This window comes from Esox lucius, chromosome 17 (assembly GCF_011004845.1).
Source record: "Esox lucius isolate fEsoLuc1 chromosome 17, fEsoLuc1.pri, whole genome shotgun sequence".
Classification (NCBI taxonomy): Eukaryota; Metazoa; Chordata; class Actinopteri; order Esociformes; family Esocidae; genus Esox; species Esox lucius.
Genome location: NC_047585.1, coordinates 15,372,726 through 15,392,596, shown reverse-complemented (window position 1 = coordinate 15,392,596; position 19,871 = coordinate 15,372,726). Strand labels below are relative to the sequence as shown.

Here is a 19,871-nt window from a genome sequence, read left to right as displayed (position 1 = left end):
TGTTGGTTGGCATCCTGCCAATGAGATTATTATGGATATTATTTGCCATATTTTGTCAGACGGCAGCAACGCATCAATCATCATGTCACCAGTATAAGACCCTCAATAATTATTGGAAAAGAGCTTCAGCTCATCCTGTGCACTTTACATTTCATCTGTATTCTTATAAATTGCTTGCTTTCTCGATAAAGGCATTTCCATCAACACTCCAAAATGCAAGTCTATTCATCAAGCAACACACAAAGATCATTCATGATTCATTCTGTAGTCAGGTCTTAAGGAACCTTGTGAATTTTAGAAAATGCATTTAAAAATAACTGCTTGGTGTGTTTGTGGTAGTTCTGCCAGAAGTGTCTAGTTTGGAACCTTCTGATGTCAAAGAAGGACTGGTTAAATTAGGGTGATCTTTCAAAATGGACGTGTTTGTACAGGGTTGTTGCTTTTTTCATTTTCCATTTCAATAGGTCTCTGTCACTGAATAGCAGCCTGCGAGTGGGGTTGAGAAATCAGCTTATCAACTCATTCTATTATATCCCTACTTGTGACTTGTGAATGATCCCTCCTGAGATCAATCCTGGTTGAAATGCTGCTTACATAAACATATTTAAGGAACTAGCCAAACCACTCTTTGGTACTTGTAAATGTCAGGGCATGTATGTGAAATGACTCTGCTGGGTCGACCACTAGCGGACATAATGGTGAAATTGAGACAGAATTTTTCAAAAACACTGAGCAATTTGGGAATTTTATAAATAGCAAATTACATATACCATTCCCTGGACTGGGTTTTAAAAAAAAAACATTCAACTCTGCTGTGAATAAACTTTCCTGTGACTTCCCGCTTGCTTCACCAGGTTGCAGTTCCAAAATTGTTGAACCATCCCGTGGAGTTTGGATGCCACCGTCTCCCAACAAACTGCCTTTTTGTAATTCAATAAAAAGTGTGACCTATGTATCTTACCTAGCGCTCAATGACATTTTCTATCACTGTCACAGTAATAAATCCATGATATGAAGGGCCATTTCTGTTGAGATTTTAAGGGGGAAGACATACACCACGAAAACCTGGGACAGATTATTTAAAATAAGCAGTTAGGGGGAAAAAATCTGGTAATTCTTTATAATTATTTGGTTATAGTTTACAGCATTTCAGTTTGTCCGAAATGTAGCTTATTAGGCCTTTAAACTACAGCGGCTAAACACCGGTTATGACAGGGCCAGGCGTCATTGGCAGAAGGCCAGCTTGGCCTCATCTAGAAAATGGTGCGTTGAAGAGCATGAGAGTACATTAACAGGCCCGGCTGGCCATTATGGCTACACTCTACCGTAGTAGCCTACTCTACTGTTCTGCTTCGACAGTAAAAAAAAAAAAAAAAAAAGGGGGTGGTGGGGGCTTAGGTAACACTCTGATAAAATTATAGTTGACAACATTCTAAATCTAACTTTTCCTGGTGTGACAGCGGCTTCATGCATTCCTCATTTGAGTCGCTTACTCGCCAGCAATAGCCATTTTGGGAACATATCTTTGCTTTTTGTAACTGGCACTGACTCATCCAAACTGTTTTTCCGGTAGTTGTATTTTGAAAATATTGCAAAAAGCCTTTTAGCTGTTGCCTGCTGTTCAGTAACAGCCACATTGACAGCCATAACTCAACAATCCGCTATTGGATATGCTGGTTTACCACCCGGGCTACCCAATTGCAGTCTCTCTGATTGTTGGCAAAACGCTTAGAATCTGACAAATTATCTTTGTTGTGTAGCATCTCTGTTGTGCAGTGTCTCGGTTGTGTAGTATCTCTGTTGTGGCTTAGATTATTTATTTGATTTCACTGCTGACCGTGGTAATTAGATCGCTGCGCAAATGACAGATGCATTCAGGAACACCTTATGCATCATGTAACTAGTGTTTTATTGTTTCTTCATGTGCTGGGCTATCCCCAAGACCAAACAGCCAAAGCAAACCGTCTCAATATTAATACAATTTAAAGTGTGACAGTTTTGTGCTACTATACAACACCTAACACGGTCTGAAAGTCCATTTTCTCACATTCATCTTCAGCAGTGTGGACCCGTCGGGCCGGGCGGGGAAAGTGGTTTGTTTGACTAGCTGTCTGGCATTCTCCAGTGGACGGCACATCTGTTTAGGTTTCAGGTGGAGTTATTGTGTGAAAGGATACTTCTGCTTGACTTTACTTGGAACTAAATGGTGCTAAACTGGTTTGTATCAGTTCATTTCTGCATGACATGTTTCTGAAAAATGTACGGCCTCCTATGGACTGAGGTACATGCCGCAGCCAAGAGAATCCCAGGAGTCGACGGGTGTATTCAAGAGCATCAAAATGACTGCTGATGAATGACTGGTGTGCAAATTAAAGTGCATCCAAAATAAAGACTTCATCTTTCAGCCAGTCACAGTTAACCCACGATACATTGCAGTTTTGATAGTTGTGAAGAGGGCCGTTGATAGCATTGAAATTCGTTTTTAAAAGGTGTTACCAAATTAAATGAATGAATATAAACAGCTCTTGATTTTAGTTAAAACAGTGTAACAAATGTTGATTGGTTTGAATTATAATAATGCTGTATCTATTTTATTATTCAGTTTCTTGTGTAGCTTAATATAGGAAGCCTATTAAATTATTTAGGTTGGTATTACAGTCAAATGGTATTCTAACATTACTTTTTTTTTGCATGTTTACCATGGTTTCTCGAGACTCTACAAACCATTTGACTTCTCCAGACTGTCTCTGCGTCCAGTCTGCTGTTTGTGACTCTGAACATCATATTTTGTGGTGTTAGGATCTGAAAAATATTCATATAGTGCTGAAAAGGACTCTAATTCAAACAACAACAACAAATAAATAAAAAATATATATCTCTTCCAGTCGTAAATGTTGTTGACCCCTGTAAATTTCCTTTCTCTCTGAGGAACGCCTATGTTTAATGATGATTAACAATGCTTACAGTTTGAAATTCACTGGCTGGGAAAGAAATGTGTTCATGCAATATTCGATTAATCTGTGAAGTCTGCTTTTTCTGCCTGCAGAGTTTCAATTCTGGACAACGGAAACCTCCGGATACAAAATGCAACCAAAGCAGATGCAGGCCTTTACACGTGTGTGGCAAGAAACCAATTCGGAGTGGCGAGCAGCTCCGGTACTGTCATGGTTAAAGGTAGGCCAATTTGTCATTGTCTTCTACAGTATGGGCTTAAGACTTTAAATAAGGTTGTGATTTCTCATAGGATGCACCTATCTACACTCTTGTTATGGACTATTCGCAGGAGATTTTGTGCTTGGTTCTAAGATTACCACAGTCCCCAAGCCTCTCCCCTCTGAACATGAAGGATGGTATCATTGGGTTCTCGCACTGAGCACTCATTAAGAACCAGAGACGAGAATCCCAGGTGGCATGGCAGCTGCAAGCTAACCGAGGTCATCGGTCGGGCGAGCACGACCTTATGCCAGCTGATCTTGCTGGCTGCCCGGCTGGACATGCAGTCCCAGGAAGAAAACAGAATTGCGGGACGCGGACGCTTCCGAGGATGTGTCGCCGCAATCTTCAACTCTCCCGAGCCCTTTAGAAATAGCAACAACTAGACAGGGATGTAGGCGCCACTGTATGACACAGAATCAGGGAGGGGGGGAAGAAAGGGAGGGGAAATCGGGGGAAAACGTGGTATATATAAACTTTGAAATGGAGGCTGCACTGTAGCCCTCAACCCGTGTTGTAGTGAAATGAGGTCAGCGGTCAGAGGACAGAAGACACAGCTGACCAACCGGGTTGTGGGAACAGCATGAGGAAGTGTCAAACAGATCAGGAGGAGGGTGGTGTTGGTTAGGAGTCATCCTGTAGGACTGAAGATCGGGTATCTTCTGTGTTGCTGTGACTTATTATACCTCATTAAAAATGAATGAGAGTAGGGTCCAAGGTGCTTTGAAGCGTTGTTTTTGTGCATCCTGCTGTTTTTCTATACTGCTGCTGTTCTAAATGGGGGACAGTGTGCTCACATTTTTCATCAATTTGAGTACTCTGTTTCATTGTGAACTTCAACCCTTCCATGATCTACTTTCAGATTTGGTTCATCTTCGTTGTGGGAATCATTTTAGTTTGTTAATTGCTTTGTGTCTTGCTCAGTCAGATGGATTTACACACATATGTGAAAAACTCTGTTAGCCTCAGTCATATTCTTAGGATTGATTTGAATTCATGTGACTATAGTCCCTTTTTGTTCTATTGAGATCAAACCTTGAAAATAACTACATGTATAACAAACTAAAGAAGCAAGCTAACCAAATATCTATCCCTGTTGCCCTAAAGCAACATATCATATTTTGACAGGTCAAGGTGCTGCGTGCTCATGTTTTCAACTTATTGCTGAGCTTTGTGAGCTTTGTATTTTTGACACTTTCTCATTGCAAGTGAAAATCCAAAAGTGTATTTGTATTGTATGTCATTTACATGAAGTTGTTGGCACAACCATGGGCCAAAACCAGTCCAAAAGGGATTCGATTTTTTCACATCAAAGTCCTTTTTTGCCGGACCTTGTGAGCGGAGCCGGCCAAGAAGAGCGAATGTCTCTTACTGAGTGAGTGACTAACTGACTGACTGACAGACTGACTACCCCTTGTTAAAGAGCGTAGTGGTTAGAGACATGGACCACGAACCCAGAGGTCCTGTCTTTGAGCCTCGTCAAAATAAATGATGCATTAGGATTTATTCGGGATAGACTAAATTTTAGTGGCTATAACTTTCAGTACCTACATAATAGTAAGCCTTAAACAAAGGCTTATGGTTATATTGCAACTATTTCTGGTGGATTTTCACATTCGTGCATGCTTTTTCAGGTAATAGGCCACTGTAGATCACAATCCCTTGGCTAACAAAAGAGTAGAGGTTTCCACGATTCGCTCGTCTTTTCACTTGATGAAAAAGTCAGTTATCATCACCAATATTGAAAGTTACTGTATCACTGTCATTCACAAATGAAAGAAAAACTAAAATTTTTATGCCATGAAATGATAGCTTTGGCAGTATGAAGTTCATCTTCAGTCTCGCTAGCAATTGCTATATTTTTATGACTCTTCCAATTAGTAAATTAGTAGTTACAAGTAAGCCTTTTACTGGCTAATAAGCTGTTAAAACGGCCAGTGGCAAAAGCCATACATTTCCTAGATGCTATTTGTGGTAGAAGTAAACTTAATAAGAAATGTTAGTCAGTTTAACACAATGATTAATGGTGTCTAGCAAAATACTCAAACTTGGCGATGTTAATGCGTGACAAAATGTTCTAATGTTGAGATGCTTTACCGACAGTCCGCAAATGTGTAGCTCTGTGGCATTGTGGTTAAAGATAATGCCTCTCACATGGGAGACCCGAGTATGAATCCATTTTGAGGGCAGCAACATTTATCACCTCTAATTGCGGGCCGGCTGAACTAGACTTGCCTGGTTCCTTTTCTGGTTTCTTCTTACAAATAGTTCAAACTAATATGACGACCCTATTACAGTAAAAATGCTGCGCTTTCTTCAGATTCTAACGCATTCATCTAATGTAGATAAACTGGTCCCAAACCATTCCCACAAACTGAAAAAAGGCTTATCTGACCATAGATTGTAATTTTCGATTCCAATCTTTTTTGGGGGTTAGTTGGTTAATTTGCTGTGTTAATTATGTTCTGCCCCCATGACCATCCGCTATATAGAAAACGGCCCGCGGCTGAATCAAGCTGCCTACCCCTGCACTAGGCCATGCGATGAGGCTTCATCATGTCTCCCTTGATTAAGCAATCAACCTCTGTGGTCCTGTGTGCCTCTGTTGGTGAAGCATGTCGCTTGAAACGGCACGGTTGTGGGTTCAGTTCCCTTGGGGTGCCGAAAGGAAAACTCACTCTAGATAAGGGTGCCTGCCAAATGACCAAAATGTAAATGTGATATGGAGAAGCTTTTAGTGAACGTGACAGTGCAATGTAAAGTTCACTGTTTTTTATTCCTTTAAATTTTAAAGCAAGGTTTTACAGAGCATCCAAGTCAAAGCCACTGCTCTGGCGTTCTCTGTCATGTTTGTTCATGGGTTCAATTCATTTCATTTCCTTCCCTCTTCAATTTAGTGATCTCCGAAGCCCTTTGAAATGCAAAGTCAACGTTAAGGTGCTCCGTTGGAAATACTTTTCGGGAATTCTATTGTGTTTTAGCATTGCAAAGTGGTTGCCATAGAAACACTGGTCGATTGCCATTTGTGGCCTCTAACGAATCTCAGATTTGCAATTGTTTAATGATTGATTGTAGCTGCGGGATGTTTGTTGATGGTACCTATACAACGGGCATGTTACAGCATAGCATGTTCGCTGTCATTGGAGTATATAGGGAATGAGTGCTCTGAACCAAGTCATTTCTTCAACACTGGCTGTAAATCACTGTCAAGCCATGTTTCCTCATCCCGATTAATAATGAAACACTTGTTTCATATATTATAAATACCAGAAAGTCAGCAGCTAAGGATGTGGTGAGAGAGTTTTGAGTGCACCTTGCCACTGACAGCTTTCTGCAGCATGTCTTACGCCAAATCTTCATTCTCCGCACGCCTCGCTCATTTCATCGACAGGATCACCTGCAACCACTGAAAACTACAATGACCCTGCTTTAATTTAAGTGAATAAATCGAAACATAAATCACCTAGATAAATGCCCATGTACAGTTAATAGCTTTTCAATTGGCGCTGTGACACTACCTGACATAAAGAGTTGAACGTTATTTTTGTCACACCGCGGAGCCCCTTTAACCGTTCATCACCCACTGTGAATAAACACGTCGCCCCCTCCCATCTCACGGTATGGGAGGGTAGGCTCTGAGATCCTGAATCTGTCACTCTTGGTTCGGGTTGATGGCCTGTCAATGGTTTTCCAATCTGGCTCTAAAGAAATACGCTACGGTGTATCTGCGCCGTGTAAATAGGCCCGGCTGTTGTCCTTGTGAACAGCAATATAATGAGCTTTATTTGACATTTTCCCTTAATGGTTTACGTCCACTGTCTGATTGCTGCGTTCTTGGGCTGACGTACAAATGTTCTCATATAGGGTCCTGTACCTTTCTGTCACAATCGATACTGTAAGGAAAAGAGGACAAGGTAATTTCCATGCACTGTTTCATTTAGGATTGGAAACCTGTTTAGCTGGGGGAATTTCTTTCAGCGAGAGCATCTCTTAAGGATGGATGAGTCATGACAGTAGTTTATTCAAATTGACTGTGGCTATATGCATACTGAAAAGTACCTGTCACAAAGCATTCGTTGACTCAAGAGCGGTCACAACAGATGAACCCTGTTAATCTACCCATTAGTTCAACACGGAGGGGATATTAATCAGTTAAATCAATCTTGATTTCCAAATGGACTCTCAGAATGTGTATTAATGTTGAGATGGAATATTGCAATTAGTAACATTACAGCTGGTCAATGGCCTCAAAACTTCCAGCTCAATGTTAACTTTACATCAACTTGTGGATTTCTAAGTTGGCAATTAATCTTCCATGACTTATATAAAAAAAAAAAAAATTCAACAATGTGATTGTCTGTCGCAATTTATTGTGTTGCCTTTCCAGTGACATTTAAGTTGTTTTTCTGTCCTGTGTTGTTACAAAACATGCTTTAAAAGGATTGCCTGGATCATCAGGTTATCACAAAAGTCTAAAACTCAATTCAGAGAGTTGGCAGTGGTCGTTGCTTTTGTCTCTTCCAGTGCTGTGATTTTTCGTTTGTGCAGGACAGGAGATAAATTGTCTGAACGATTTATGTGGTCTTTCAGGGGTTGTGGACTTAAGAAACAGACCAAAAAAAAACTACATTTCAGACTGACTTCTGTGAGTTGTTTCTACAGTACAAGTAATTCATCTGCAATGAGTTAGATTCAGATGGTGATTATTGATGTTTTTAAGTTACTGTAGGTATTTATTTGTGCTCGAAAATAGAGAAATGAAAGACAAAGTAAAAAAGATGTGCAGTTGTGGTTTTGGAGGTATGTCTGTCTGTGAAATCAGATTATTGTAACAATTAGACTAAGGGTTACTATTCATAGTAGTGTTCAATAGCAGTGTCACCATTAAGCCCTGTATTAATATTAATTGGATTAAGACCATATTAACTGGAAGTTACAGATGTACTGTTCTAGACCATATTAATTGGAAGTTACAGATGTACTGTTCTAGACCATATTAACTGGAAGTTACAGATGTACTGTTCTAGACCATATGAATTGGAAGTTACTGATGTTCTGTTCTAGACCATATTAATTGGAAGTTACAGATGTACTGTTCTAGACCTTATTAATTGGAAGTTACAGATGTACTGTTCTAGACCATATGAATTGGAAGTTACTGATGTTCTGTTCTAGACCATATTAATTGGAACTTACTGATGTTCTGTTCTAGACCATATTAATTGGAAGTTACAGATGTACTGTTCTAGACCATATTAATTGGAAGTTACTGATGTACTGTTCTAGACCATATTAATTGGAAGTTACTGATGTTCTGTTCTAGACCATTTTTATTGGAAGTTACAGATGTACTGTTCTAGACCATATTAATTGGAAGTTATTGATGTTCTGTTCTATACCATATTAATTGGAGGTTACAGATGTACTGTTCTAGACCATATTAATTGGAAGTTACTGATGTTCTGTTCTAGACCATATTAATTGGAAGTTACTGATTTTCTGTTCTAGACCATATTAATTGGAGGTTACAGATGTACTGTTCTAGACCATATGAATTGGAAGTTACAGATGTACTGTTCTAGACCAAATTAATTGGAAGTTACAGATGTACCGTTCTAGACCATATTAATTGGAAGTTACAGATGTTCTGTTCTAGACCATATTAATTGGAGGTTACAGATGTACTGTTCTAGACCATATTAATTGGAGGTTACAGATGTACTGTTCTAGACCATATTAATTGGAAGTTACTGATGTTCTGTTCTAGACCATATTAATTGGAGGTTACAGATGTACTGTTCTAGACCATATTAATTGGAAGTTATTGATGTTCTGTTCTAGACCATATTAATTGGAGGTTATTGATGTACTGTTCTAGACCATATTAATTGGAGGTTACAGATGTACTGTTCTAGACCATATTAATTGGAGGTTACAGATGTACTGTTCTAGACCATATTAATTGAGTTTTAAGAGCAGCTGACTAGAATATGTCTCGTTATTAGTTTCTCACCAACCAACACCACACTGACGTTTGCGTTTCAGTCTTTTTTGTGTCTGGAGGAAAATGTGAGGTATTCATGTCTAATGGCTTTAAAAGAGTTTGCTTTGTTCATTATTGATATAGGGCTTCATTTGTGTTTCCTTGATCTGTAGGACTGGGGAAATTAAGATGGTTTGATAGATGTCTCACTCGCAGAGAAACTTTAAGTTAGATACAGTATTCTTTCATCTGGATTATCAAGGCATGTTTTAATTATGCATTGAAAACATGATGGAACTCGTAGGTTGGTACAATAAAGAGAATGTGCTCACATGGAAATAACTCCCTTTCCCCATAATGAGGCTGACCTCGCTCAGTCGATGTTTAGTCGGTAGGTTGGTCAGCGGTGTGGGGTCATCCTCATTATCATCGAGGTGTGATCGAGACATAATACTAAATATCCCCTTTCATTTATCTGCGTTTGATTGTTCTGGGTTGCATAATAAACTTAAATGCAAATATGTTTCCATCCTACAAATGTTGCTGTACTTTAACATGTACTTACTTGACCCACTTTGCCAAAGGCCTAGTAAATCTGTAGTATGGAAGTATTTGAGTGCAGTGAGCGACGCAAAAATAAGTTTAACGCCATCTCTGCGAACTGCAGTTTGCATGCCACTTGAAAACAGTATGTTATACAACTTCAATTTTCAATACTGAGGTCTGGGAACTGCAGTCTCTTGTGATGAAGACAAGTATCAAACCTCAGCCAAAATTGCATATAGATTTTGAGAAGTTGCTGACTAACACTAAATCCCAGGCTGTAAGGATGCTAGTGTGGTGAATGTGCTGGCAGTGCCGTCTCTAGCCATTTGGCCCCTCTCTCCTAGTGGTCGGGGGCTCACTAGCAGTTTGGGGCCCCCTAGCAATATGCCTACAACCGGCCCTGTGTGCTGGGCATAAATTGGGCAATATATATATATTTTTTTAAGTTGCCTGGCCAAGGCTGTATTTATTTTTCAATGTTCAATGCTTATTGTATAGGCTACTACGTCTATACTTGCAGATTTTGCAATGTAAAAACTGCGGTTTGTTAGACATTTTCAATATTTTAATTAATTAATATTTAAGCACAATTGATTTGCTTATTGTTCAATTTGTAATGTTGTAATGTAATGTTGTTATCGAATATAAAACATTTACAACCAATTGCTCTTCATTTTATAGCATGCATTGTACACTAAGCTTGCTTTGGCTGTGCTAGGTCTATTTCAAGAGACAAAGCAACATTGTTGATGAATTCCCTTTATTTTCATTTATACTGTTTAGGTTAAAATTATAAAAATCCTATTGCATTATTTCATCCGGCTGCCATTGGCTGCCATGCCGAACATTTCAGACATTTGTAGATCATTTTAAACATACTTTCTGAAAGGATTTTGATCAGACATTGAAAGGGACAAGATCAGAATGAAGGTCATGCACTGGAACTGACATGCACTGGAACTGACATGCATTGGAACTGACATGCACTGGAACTGACATGCACTGGAACTGACATGCACTGGAACTGACATGCATTGGAACTGACATGCACTGGAACTGACATGCACTGGAACTGACATGCATTGGAACTGACATGCATTGGAACTGACATGCATTGGAACTGACATGCACTGGAACTGACATGCACTGGAACTGACATGCACTGGAACTGACATGCATTGGAACTGACATGCATTGGAACTAGGGCTGTCAAAATTCCTCAAAAATGACGTTAGAATATTCCCACTAAAATAACACATAATATTCGAACTTCTGGTTGCGCATGCGCATTTTGTCAATGACGCGCATTTTGTCAATGACGCGCATTACGTCAATAACAGGACAAATTAATACAAAGAGACATAAATAGACTACCTATACAAGTAGTTAAGTTTAAACATATTTGACAACGTATTACCAACACAAAAACAAGTAAATCAAATGATGACCAAGACCGCAGACCTCACGCTCGCTCGCTCAAGCACTTTCTCTCGCCCTCACGCTCTCTGCGCAATAACGGTTTAAAATGAACAACAATAAACACATTTTGAATGCTGATCAAGATTTTTGTGCAAGCAATATAAGGTTGCGACTATTGTCCCAAATATAGCAGGCTTCATTCAGTGATTGAAACAAATATTAACATTAATTGTTAATTGTCACAGTTCCAGTAGAAGTAGACGAATATCTTTCTAACTAACCTTTGTTGAGCTGAAATGAAGACAGATTCAGCAACTGCATGGCCTATTTCTCGCTTAAAATGTTTTCAGAAACACGTTTCAGTGAACTATTTTTGTAAAATACGAGATCGTATTCTCAACGAGCCGCCATGACACTGTTGAAATTCTTGAGTAGCCAGACCCACATCACGCGTTCATCCAATCAGCTGCTGGTCAGGGGCGTGGAGCATCAACCATGGCTGTATGACGTCGCGACACCACGCTTCAGTTGTGTCGGACGTATGGATCTGTACCGTCAGGCGCGCTAGCGCGCCCACTCGCAAAGCAGACAGCCAGAATGGTTTTTTCCACTTTTTTTTTTTTTTATTCGAATATTAATATTCACATTCGAAATTCGTTTTTTTAAAACTATTCGAATATATATTTGAATTTAGAATATTTGTTGACAGCCCTAACTGGAAGTGACATGCATTGGAACTAAGGAGGGTACCTGTTTTGTCCTTACCACGACCTCCTGGAGCTGGTTGCTGTGACCACCTAGTGGAAACCCTTTACACCGGTTGTTAGTGTTTCCTTGAAACCTTGTGGATCTGAGCCTGGAACATCTCACCTCACTCCGCTGTGTGTCTCTGTAGAAACTTCTCGACCATGTGACTCAGGAAGATTCTTTATGCATTATTCAGTGGCACATAGCCACTCTTGAGCGGAGAGCCTTAGTAATATGCACACCAGAGAGAAGTACACGTTAGCACACCCCACCTAAGGCCATTAAGCTTGGGGGGAGGGAGTCTCGGCAGGGGTCGATGGCATGTCTCTGCCTCTGCGGCAACACTGGCCAGGGAGGGCATTATCCATGTATGGCTGTCTGTTAGTGGGGCAAGCCATGGCCTGGGAGGGCATTATCCATGTATGGCAGTCTGTTAGTGGGGCGAGCCATGGCCTGAGAGGGCATTATCCCTGTATGGCTGTCTGTTAGTGGGGCAAGCCATGGCCTGGGAGGGCATTATCCATGAATGGCAGTCTGTTAGTGGGGCGAGCCATGGCCTGAGAGGGCATTAACCCTGTATGGCTGTCTGTTAGTGGGGCAAGCCATGGCCTGGGAGGGCATTATCCCTGTATGGCTGTCGGTTAGTGGGGCAAGCCATGGCCTGGGAGGGCATTATCCCTGTATGGCTGTCAGTTAGTGGGGCAAGCCATGGCCTGGGAGGGCATTAACCCTGTATGGCTGTCGGTTAGTGGGGCAAGCCATGGCCTGGGAGGGCATTATCCCTGTATGGCTGTCGGTTAGTGGGGCAAGCCATGGCCTGGGAGGGCATTATCCCTGTATGGCTGTCGGTTAGTGGAGCAAGCCATGGCCTGGGAGGGCATTATCCCTGTATGGCTGTCTGTTAGTGGGGCGAGCCATGGCCTGGGAGGGCATTATCCCCGCATTCACACCGTGAAGACACAGCTCAGACCTTAATTTTGCTGTCTTTTTGTCTATCTCTGTCTTATTCTCTTTCTATCTCTCTCTCTTTCTGGTTCTCTCTTTGTCTCATTTTTGACCTCCTGCTTTTGCATAATTAAATTTCAGTTCTCTCCTGTTCCCGGTGTGGCAGGATCTATCTGTTGGGGTTGGCTACAAGCTCTCCATCTTGTCTCTGACTGGCTCTGCTTACCAAGAGGGCTGTTCTCATCACTCTTATAACCACAGTTGGTAACAAGGCATTATACAAGATAGATATCAATCGAATTCACGCTCTGCTGAGGTAGTCTAACCAACCAGGGTTATCCATACAGACTGTCATAAAATATGATGTCGTCGTAAGTTTTCTCAGTGTCATTTTTAGAGTGGGTTAGTGCCTCTGGTCAGCGCTTAAAGCTGGCTATTCATGGCTATTTATCTGGCCCCAATCATTTGTGAAATGACAAACGCACGTCACATTGCAGGTTAATGTGTCATTTGATGTGGATGTTTTGCCCGCGTTAGATATTTTGTGTGTGAATCAGGGAGAATCATACAAGCATGCAATAATGACTGGAGTTTTGCAACTTCCTGCTGAAAAATTATAAAAGGCCATTTGCCTTTTTGTCAGGAATTAGACATTCACACCCAAAGATGTCAACTCTCCACCATGGTCTCACAATGAAGCGATCTGTCAGAGAAAATGGCTTTCTCTCCCTTTCAACTCTATTGGCACTGATAGACATTTAATAAACGTGCAAATTTAAATCCAGACCCAGAGTGTTGAATAGTTGTAATGCCTCGTGTTCCTTTGTGATGGTCTGGCTATATCACTATATAGCTCCCCATTTCATCTTCCCTGAGACTTTAAGACACCCTGTCATTGTAGGTCTAACAAAACCCACCAGATGACAGCACTCTGCTCTGATATCACGAGGAGACTAGATAAATCGCATTCTGAGTGTAGCAGAGTTGGGGTCAATTGGGAATTTCTGAATTGTATTAAATTCAAATAATGAATTGAAATTAACATTTGAATTGGCAACAGCCCGAACAGAGCAGAGCTTGTATTGAATTTACGTTAAGGGAAGGAGAATTTAATTCAAACCAATTCAAAGGAATTCAACTGGGACTTGAAACACACACTATGCCATAAGTCAAGGGAATCTGTCACCTCTTACTGAATCCAGATCCAGTTTGATAAGTTTGAATATAAGACGTCAGACAATATTTTGTATCTTGTCTCATCCTTCCCTGTTCAAGGGTTTGTTCTAATGCATTCTGAGATGTTGATTATAATCATTGAAGATTCAAGAAAATTAAACATAGTATTGCTAACCATGCATCACCAGAGTACTGTAAATTATCAATCGGATTTCAAATATAATAAAACACTCATTATTTCACACGTCTTTCTTTTCTCCTTTTCTAATGACGCAGAGTTCATTACCACAAGATGTATACAGTGAACAAGAGCCAACTATTATTAATGACAACAGCTTGGTTATTTACAGAGAGAACAAGTACCAAGTTGATATAAAGGAGTACTAAGTAGTAGAAGTTTATTTACATCTAGGTGTGGGTGATGTGTCTAAGAAACAGGGCAGATTATAAACAGTCGTAGTGTATTTGTTGAGTGTAAAAAAAAATATGTGTCTGGGTCATCAGAATGTCTGTGTGGATGTGTTATGTGTGGATATGTTATGTGTAGATGTGTTATGTGTGGATGTGTTATGTGTGGATATGTTATGTGTAGATGTGTTATGTGTGGATGTGTTATGTGTGGATATGTTGTGTGTAGATGTGTTATGTGTGTATTTGTTATGTGTGGATGTGTTCTCTGTGGATGTGTTCTCTGTGGATGTGTGAAATTGGGATGTGTGGAATTAATGCGCGAGGACGTGTAATTGTGATGTGCGCGAGGACGTGTGTAATTGTGATGTGTGGATGTGTTATGTGTGGATCTGTTATACGTGGATGTGCTTTGTGTGCATGCATCGTATGTGGATGCGTTATGTGTGGATGTTTTATGTGTGGATGGGTTAAGGCAGTAAATTTATTGGGAATTTTGCAGTCTTGTTATTACAGTTTAATGGCTTCAGGTACATGCTGTATGGAGACCCATATGTTCTGGAGTTAAGGGACTACAATGCCTGTTATGCAATACTACCGGGGACAATCTATGGCTTGGATATGTTTAGGGCTAGCCTATACTTCCCAACTGTCTTGGGTGTGTTAGGATCTTGGTAATTCCTTATTGGTGTGGAAGCAGAGAAACATCAAGCTCTCTCTCTACCTGCTCCACTTTAGAATTTCCTCACTAAGTACATTTCCACATCTCCATCATTTGACATGGTTTAAAGTTGCTGCTAGTGATAGACATCAACGGTACAGCATACACAATGGGAACAGACTATGCGAAATGTACTTAAAATCCATACGTTTATGTACAATACGCTAGGTTCTGAGCATTTGGGATTTATCTAGATGTAGGGAGAGGGACAGAGTTTGTGGACAACACTGTCAGTATGGATGGACCTGTGTTCCCTCCGTTTTCTCTACTCCACAATCAGCTCCTTTGTACTACTGACGTACCTTTGACTTCCTTTTTGTTCAAATTCCACTTGAATTTGCTTCCTTTGGGTGTGGACAACTTAAATTCAATGGAAATTCAAGAAAGAAATTCAGATTTGACCCCAACCCTGCAATGCAGGTATCGAATTCATACTGGCTGAAGACTGCACTGCCGGCACTTTCTGCTGGAATCTATGGCTGCCTGTCCAGAGATAATTTGCCATGGTTAATTTAGTTGATGCTCACAGTGGATATTTCAACCAAGTACTCACAGCACCCCCAAGAGGAAGACAAGCACCATACAGCCTTAGAACAAAGGGGCTTCTATTCCTCTTATTATTCCGCTCTTATGAGCTCCTGTAGCTATCCTACTGGTCTCGGCTCACACTGTGCTAGAAAGGAAGAACGCTGTCTGTCTCATTCCCCAGTGGAAAAACAGCAACGCACCACATGCATGCAGAGGCTCCAATAGACATTTGTTGTGAAGGAGCCCCCCGCTCGAGTTTATTGCTCTTTGAATGGCTGCAGCATTCAGGGTTCTCCAGACTGTACCTGGGTTGTGAAGGCTGAGCTCATGGTAATACGGAGAATAGTTCTCTGGTTACAGGTTTTTACACTTTGTTTCCTCTGGCTTGATGAATCTGGTTCTCTCTCCGAATCACGCAGCTGTTTGTCCTGGCTTAGTGTATGCATATGTCAAATTAGTCCGTCAAAAACCATGGAAGGTACCAGAACATTTCCTTTTGCAGAACAATTGGAATGATCTTTCACCGTTTTCTTTTTATAGCTAGAATAATCTTACACCGCATAATGTTCCAGTTGTTTGTCGCGTGTTCCTTCGAAGTTTGACTCCCACTAACGTTGGTTAATGTGTGGTGTTTTCTAGAGCCCACCGTTATAACCACGCCACCCTCCACCTTGGACGTGACCGTCGGAGAGAGCATCGTGCTGCCGTGTCAGGTGAACCACGACCCGTCTCTGGAGCTCAAGTTCACTTGGTTCTTCAACGAGCAGCTGATCCACTTTGGCAACCACGGCGGATACTTTGAGAAAGTGGGCGGCGTAAGTCCATAAGCCTCTGAATATTCCTCACTATTCCAAGAACCTGCGGGGACGTGAATCCCCTGTTTAGAGTCAAAGCGTTGTGTCTGAGAAATGGTGGCGTGTTACCACGCTTTTTACGCCATGCTTGTCAGAAGCCCTTCGAAAGCGTAATAAACAGGAAGAAACACACACCTTTACTACACCCGGTTAGAGATTGCTCATATTATATTCATGCCATTGCTCTCTGGCGAAAATATGTCATTAAAGAGACATTGATTTTTTTTCCCCCAACCTCTTCAGAAATTACATTGAGAAAGGTCAAGGGGAGATGTGGGCGATACCTTGGAACATGGATTCTGTGGTTCCCTTCCTAAAGTACCACAGAGGTCATGACAGAGCCCATACCTGCAGTGCAGAGAATGTTTGGATCATGTGTATTTATGGGCTGAAAAAGTGCTGCATGCAGTTTATTTTAAAATTCCATTTACATATTCCCCACTCCTCCCAAAAACCTACCCAGCTCAAAGCTAAGATCACACATCTTTTATTTCTTCTTTTTTCGAACATTTCCTCTTCCATTTACACGTTCAGATAACAAAAAAACACTTAAAAGGCCCTTTTTCAGCTCTCCTGTCTGAAGAAGAGCGATGATGACCATTGTTCCGGGAATGATTATTAGGGGCATGTACAGTCTCTGATAATGTTTTTCATTATTTTATGTTTTTTTTAATCTTAAATAAGTTTTCCTTTTGCTGTGATAAATGACACCATCTCTGGAGTTACATACATTTATGCTGTTTCATTGAAACTTGGATCCCTTTAATGAAGCAGAACCTTTGCCAGATACAATTTATCACTGGTCCTGACTCCACTCTCCGCTGGGCTGATTAAATGATAGTGTGAGAGCGGAAACTGCAGTAAGAAATTGAATAAAAAGGGCTTGAGAACTTTAGCTATTAAGATTGCTTGTTCATTGAAATAATGAGGCCGCTCTTCCACAGTGAAAATCAGCACATTTGTATCACTGCATTTGTGTAATAATTATGATTAAATGGAAGTGCTTTGCCTATCTCCAATATACAGGTATGCCTGTGTTTTTCACTCTTTTGAAACGTGAGCGCACAAAGTAGCTAACATTTTAGAATGACTGTATAATACAATAATAAGCATTCAAAGACCAAATAGCTTTTTCAAATCTACAGTTTTTTAATCTAATTGTGCTCTGAAATCAGCATACTCCATGTATTACAATTTGATATAGATAGATATAGATATATTTTTGTAGGTATATTAATCATTATCTGTGTATGTATGTGTGTGTGTGTGTATTGTTTGTTAGCAGCATTCAGCAGGTGACATCATGATTCGCAACATCCAGCTGAGACACGCTGGGAAATACACCTGTGCAGTGCAGACCAAAGTGGACAGCATCTCCATCGCAGCAGACCTGGTGGTCCGAGGTACCTGGCTCCATCTAAACGGCACGAGACGCCTTTTTTGTCCACCAATGACAGCTATTTAATATCCATCTCATTTGCATAATTTGTGTGATAACCCGTCATTAAACACTAATGCGGTCACACGTTAGCGGGATTTCTTTGTAGTAGGAATTTGTTGCTCTCAAAAACCTCGTAGGCACCTTGTAAACCCCACAGAGCTGAGTCATCCCCCACGTCCTTGAAAGGTCACTGCGATATAAAAGGCAATTTGCCAAGCAACAGTCGCGTCCAAATAGTTTTGGTCTGTTAATTCGTTCAGTTATCCTTGAGAACAACAAAACATATTTCAGTTAGCGGTGGCGTTTCTTCATGGGCTCCCATCTGTGTCTTTATGCCTAAACGAGATGGACGCCGGTACGTTTGTTCTCCCTTGCCTTGGACATGGCTTTAATTAAGATACAGTACCAAGGCATTGTACTCAAGATCAGTTGAAAAGATGGTCAGATAGAGACGCGTCTCGCTCTCTTTTTAGATGGGAAAATGACATCTAATCAAATTAGACAGAACGGCTCCCCGAGGTGTCACACCAAGCTGATTCCACCAGCTGTGCTCCAGCTGCTGAAGGCGGACAGCGATAAGGTCCCCACTGCTCTGCCTTTTTTACACCCTTCACTCTTCTCCCTCCCTCTGCCCTCCCCGCCTTCTCTGCCTCCCTCCCTATCTGCCGCCCCCGGCCTCCCTCCCTCCCCCCCTCCCTCCCTTTCCCTGGCTATGCGCTGTATCTGCAGGTCCCCCCGGCCCGCCCACGAGCATCCATGTAGAAGAAATCAGTGACACCACAGCCTCTCTCTCCTGGAGGCCCGGGCCTGATAATCACAGTCCAATTACCACATACACCATCCAGGCCAGGACTCCCTTCTCCCTGGGCTGGCAGGCTGTCACCACAGGTAGCCTCTCCAACCCGCCGTTGCTTCATCAAATCATTACACGTGGGTCTGATCTCCATTCCTATTCTCGGCTCCGAGAATATACTTAAGCCTGTGCGCGATTTAACTTTGATGCATTACAGCACTTGATTGTTGAGTGACCGGGTTGGCGGCACTTTTACTTGACTGCGGGGGCTTTTTTTTTTTCTCTCGATTGTCTGACTTACTGTGAAAGGTGCTTTTCTAACGGGAAGGAGAAGGAGCCTGGTATGTACCATCCTCACAACTGGTGTTTCGCTGTAGCAAACGCGGAACATGAGCTCGCAGGGTCAGGGTGGTACGTACAGGGCTAATTGAAAAACGGCCAATAGGAACGTCTGGATGGAGGTTCTATGACACACCGTGCCAGTCAAAGGTTTGGACACACCCGCTCAGTCTAAGGTGTTTCTGTAGTTTTGTTGTTTTCCACATTGTGGAATAATAGGGAAAGACATCAAAACTGTGAAATAACACATTTGGAATCATGTAGCAACCAAAAATAGCAACAGATCAAAGTTTTAGCCACCTTTTGCCTTGAAGACAGCTTTGCACACTGTGCAGTGATTCCATATTGTCAGGGGTATTCTGATCTGGCCCTCGAAGCCAGTTCCACTATATTTATTCATTGCAACCCTCTAAACAAGGACTTATTTAGACCTGAGACACCAGGTGGGTCCAATTAACAATGAGGTATAACAGAAAACCAGCAGGCTCCGGCCCTCGTTGGGTAAGATTTGAATACCCCTGCCATATGTCTTAGTTCATTGTGTGGATGTCTTCACTATTATTCAAAAATGTGGAAAATAGTAAAATAAAGAAATACCCTTGAATGAGTAGGTGTCTGAAACGTTTGACTGGTACTGTACATAACAGGGTGATGTCATGCATGTTAGATCATCTGAAAGCCTTATAGTGACATGTTAATCATATACCGGCACTGTAAACAGGAAGGGGACACGGCCCGGCCAGGTGTGTGTACGTGTG

General features: G+C 41.3%; 1 protein-coding gene across 6 annotated transcripts in view; it reads left to right on the top strand.

The window, feature by feature from the left end:
* cntn4 (contactin 4) overlaps window positions 1-19,871 on the top strand; it is a 176,126-nt gene that overhangs the window by 151,372 nt on the left and 4,883 nt on the right. For 5 of the 6 annotated variants that reach the window (XM_029113738.2, XM_029113735.2, XM_029113736.2 and 2 more), the window contains 4 exons: window positions 3,047-3,174; window positions 16,326-16,501; window positions 17,823-17,943; window positions 18,711-18,869. In XM_029113738.2, the coding sequence (XP_028969571.2) occupies window positions 3,047-3,174; window positions 16,326-16,501; window positions 17,823-17,943; window positions 18,711-18,869 (584 nt within the window). The remainder of the gene's footprint in view (window positions 1-3,046; window positions 3,175-16,325; window positions 16,502-17,822; window positions 17,944-18,710; window positions 18,870-19,871) is intronic. The other variant, XM_029113739.2, reaches the window with a different exon arrangement.